Raw genomic sequence first — 4,163 nt, forward strand, 5'->3', positions numbered from 1 at the left:
CCTTCTTTCCCTCTCTTTCTCTCTCTGGTAAGTACACACAACACCCTCTAGCAAAGAAAAACAAAAGGTATGGTCTCAAAAATTTGTATGAGTGTGCCCTTCGCTGTTAATCAATGGTGATCTGTAGCTGATCAAATTATTAGAGACCTTTATATTCTCCTTTTCGTTATCTATATTTTTTATTTTCTATAGCTCATACATTACCTGTATAACCTAGTCACTGTAATGTACTCATACCATCTGTCAGGGTTTTGACTTGTCAGTATAAAAAAATACGTCAGTAACCAAAGCATTCTTTTCCCTTTTAGGCTTTACAACTTCTAAGGAGTATCTAGTAAACTTCTAAAGACTGTTTCTTACCAATCCCATCTTTCACCCGAATGGCTTCTGCCTTTCCAGAGCAGTGGCGCAGTAGATAAAACTTTACCTGGGCCAGCCGGTGGTGTGGAGGTTAAGGAGGCTGGATCCTACATGGCTGACCAAGCAGTTAAGAGTCCTGAGACCAGCAGATGGCATAACGGTTACGTCACAAGACTTCACGTAGCTGACCATGTTTAAGTGCCAGACCCAGATGCTTAAAACTCACACCACGTGTATATGCGTGCATGACCAAAATCCCAAGAAGAGAATGGAGAAGAAAGGATTATGATGTGGCCATCCCCTCCTCCCTCCAGGAGTGGTTTCTTTCTTTCTGTCTCTCTGGTGAGTGCATGTACCCTATAGCAAAAACAAAAACAAAACCACCAGGCATGTGTGCATGCATGCACAAAATCCCAAAAGGAGAGACAGAAAAGGGATTGCAGCATGACTGTCCTCTCGAAGGAGGTATTTTTTCACTTTCCCTCTCTTTCTCTTGTAAGTAAGTGCTTGTGCCCTTTAGCAAATTTTAAAAAGAAAAGAAAAAGGAAAATGTACCCAACGCCACATAGCAAGCATTCTGGGAAAGGTCACCTGACCTTCTCACAGGTCAAGTGGTCCAGATATAAAGAGGTCCAAGTAGAGTTGGCTGGTTAGAAACAAATAACAGCACAGGGACCAGCAGTTAGCATAATGGCTATGTCTCTCAACTCCCATGTAGTTGACCGTGGTTCGTGTCCCGGACCCGGTGGCTTAAAACTCACGCCGGGTGCGTGTGCATGCGTGCCCAAGATCCCGAGAGGAGAATGGAGGAGAAGGGATTGTGGCATGGCCATCTCCCCTGGGGAGTGATTTCTCGCTTTCTATGTCTCTGTCTCTCTCTCTCTATATCTGGTGAGCGCACATGCCCTATAGCAAAAAAAAACAAAAAACAAACAAAAACAAAAACTAAAAAACAAAAAAACACCTCTCAAAAAAAAAAAAACTAAAACAAAACAAATACTGTTAACAAAACAAATACTGTTACGTACTGTACCAGAGTTAACCTGGGGGTCCAGCCATGCCATGTTGGTCATAGGAATCTGGGGGCAAACCAGACCTTCAGACTTTTCTGTAGAATAGTCTAGCCAGTGGAAGCAATTACTGACAACTCCTCCACATGAGAGCAGCTTTCTACCCAGAAAGGCAGAGAGCTGGGTAGACCCCAGTCACCCAGAATATTCCCAAACTCACCTTTGTGGCCATGGTCTTCACCCCATGAATTCTCCACTCTCCATTTTATGAATGCGCCATCCTTATCACCCTACCAAAGGAAAAAAAGTGGATGAAAATGTATAGCCTGAAACTGGATTATGCCCGCCAAAGTATCGTATAACTTTAGCTCATCCATGCCACTGCGAATAACGAGCCTGCTCTCTACGCCGCGATATAAACGATCAGGGCCAGGTGTTGCCCACTACCCCTAAAGAGATACTCCAATAGAAGCATTTGAATCTGTTAGAATAAAACTAGAGTAGAGCTAATAAAACAGTAAATAGTATCGTTTCCTTTAGACTACACAGAAAATACACATGAAAATGCTACTTGGCCAAGGAATATAAAATATATCACATTGCTAAAGATAGTGAACACTGCTTAAAGTTAGGGAACCTTGCTGTTAATCAAATACTCTTGTGAAGGCATCCCACGGTTTTTAGTTTAGGAATGACTCTAAGACCTGGTCAGAGTTTTGAAAAAACAAACAGAAACAAAATAAACACATTCTCATCATACTGGCTGGCTTTCCACTTTGGAAAACCAAGTAATGACACGCTCCAACTGGGCTCTTTTACTGATTCAGTTACACAAATATTGAATTTAATACAACAGATACTGAATGGCAAAGCAAAAGTAAAAAGGCCATTTTCCATAAACAACACCCAGATAGTTCTGTTCCCTCTCTTCTGTCTTCATTAATAAAATTAGCGCAGTGCTCATCTGCTTACAGGGACAGTGATACTCATCATAGTAACATTCGTTTATAGCCTTTACTACAGTGACATGGACAGCGACAAGAAGAAGGCACCATTTGGGAAAAGACTTTTCTCTTTCCTGTTTACCCAGGACATTTTAAGTTGTCAAAACAACTTAAATCTTCGTAGCATGACAAGAGTGCTGCCCCTGTATTACTTCCTAATGATTTCATCTGTCAGCTCCCACTTGCATGTCACTGTATGATGAGTCTCATCGACATGGGATTTGGTTCCCTTTGGCTCTGCTGACCTGAACACTCTACTCTGGGCATTTTCTTGGATCTCAGTCATTTTCAGTCTCAGAAATGGCCAACAAACAAAGCCCTCTCTGTGCCAACCTTTAGTCTCAGTCCCAGAAACCTTTAGTACCACGCCACAATACATTCTGAGGCTGGCCTGGTAAATATGGTTTAACATGGTTTTCTATTCTATTACAGTCCACCTTTGCTTTCAATTATCACTGTTAAAATCTCACATCTCTATCACCAGCTGCTGGCGGGTGCCGCGGCGGTTAAGGGTGCTGGACTCCCACATGGTCGACTACAGTTTGAATCCTAGACCTGGAGGCTTGCTTTCTTGCTTTCCCTCTCTCTCTTGCTCTGTCCCTCTCTGGTCAAATTGAAATGAACGTAGGTAGGTAGGGAAGAAGGAAGGAAGGAAGGAAGGATGGCTGAATAAAGTAATTCTTTTTTTTTTTTAGAAGTTTTTGCTATAGGGCACGTGTGCTCCCCAGAAAGAGAGAGAGAGACAGAAAGCAAGAAAGCACCCCCCAGGGGGATGGCTACATCACAATCCCTTCTCCTCCCTTCTCCTCTCAGGATCTTGGGTATGCACGCACACACGCTCGGCGTGAGTTTAAGCCACCAGGTCTGGTCAAACCACAGTCATCTGGGTCCAGCAACATAGCCATTACGCCAACTGCTAATCCCGGAATAAAGTAATTCTTCAAAAAATAAAAATAGAAATCTCTATCACCTGAAAGTTGTTTACCTATTACTGTAATAAGTGAAAATGTTTCTGAGTCTTTTCTTTGCCCATGAATTCCTCCATGACCTAGACCAAGTTGTTCTTTGGGCCATTTATAAATACAGAATGATAATACCTGGGCCTCCATCATAGAAAGTCCATGAAATCAGCAACAAAAAAGAATATTGCAGAAATAAAACACCAGTATTATGTGAAAAATTCAAGTGAATATAACACATACCTCACATTTGCATGTCATAGTGGAAGCTATATTTCTCTGTGTTATTCAAATATAGCTCCAACTAATTTATATGATCAAAAACTGTAAGTGGAAGGAACAGAAAATATTTAAATATAGAATTCCAGTCATGATAATATGAAGTCTGCTTTATACTACTAGCACGTAAGGCAGCTCCAATTCCCTGAAGAAATAAACTATGCCAATAAAAAAAATGGAAGTTTAAGAGAAAATGACATGAAGCTCTCAAGAATTTTACTTCTGAAACACAGAAATACTCTACAACAGATAAAAAATGGTAAAAAGCTGAGTTTCTCTTAGTAATTATAACAAGTTTTTATTTATTTTGCCTTTTTTATTTTGTTTTTTTAACGGCAGAGAAAGAGAGAGCGGAAGTAAAGGGAGGAGAGAGTTTTTTGGTTTTTGGACAGGGTGTTTCCTTTGAGATTCTCAGCCCCGGCGCCCCCAGTGCTTTGCTTCTAAAAAAGTGACTGTCTACATAGCTTATTAGTTTAACTTTGGGAAGCCTGGGCCATCCCTGTGGCCTGGAGATGAAGGGAGCTGGATCCCACATGGCTAAATGAGCGGTT

General features: G+C 41.4%; 1 protein-coding gene across 1 annotated transcript in view; it reads right to left on the reverse strand.

The window, feature by feature from the left end:
* The window catches only part of BLMH (bleomycin hydrolase), a 55,482-nt gene that overhangs the window by 19,740 nt on the left and 31,579 nt on the right, over positions 1–4,163 (reverse strand). Inside the window, exon 11 of the mRNA XM_006169616.2 lies at positions 1,591–1,660. Coding sequence (XP_006169678.1) covers positions 1,591–1,660 — 70 coding nt within the window. The remainder of the gene's footprint in view (positions 1–1,590; positions 1,661–4,163) is intronic.

Source organism: Tupaia chinensis, unplaced genomic scaffold (assembly GCF_000334495.1).
Source record: "Tupaia chinensis unplaced genomic scaffold, TupChi_1.0 Scaffold147340_1, whole genome shotgun sequence".
NCBI classification, from domain to species: Eukaryota; Metazoa; Chordata; class Mammalia; order Scandentia; family Tupaiidae; genus Tupaia; species Tupaia belangeri.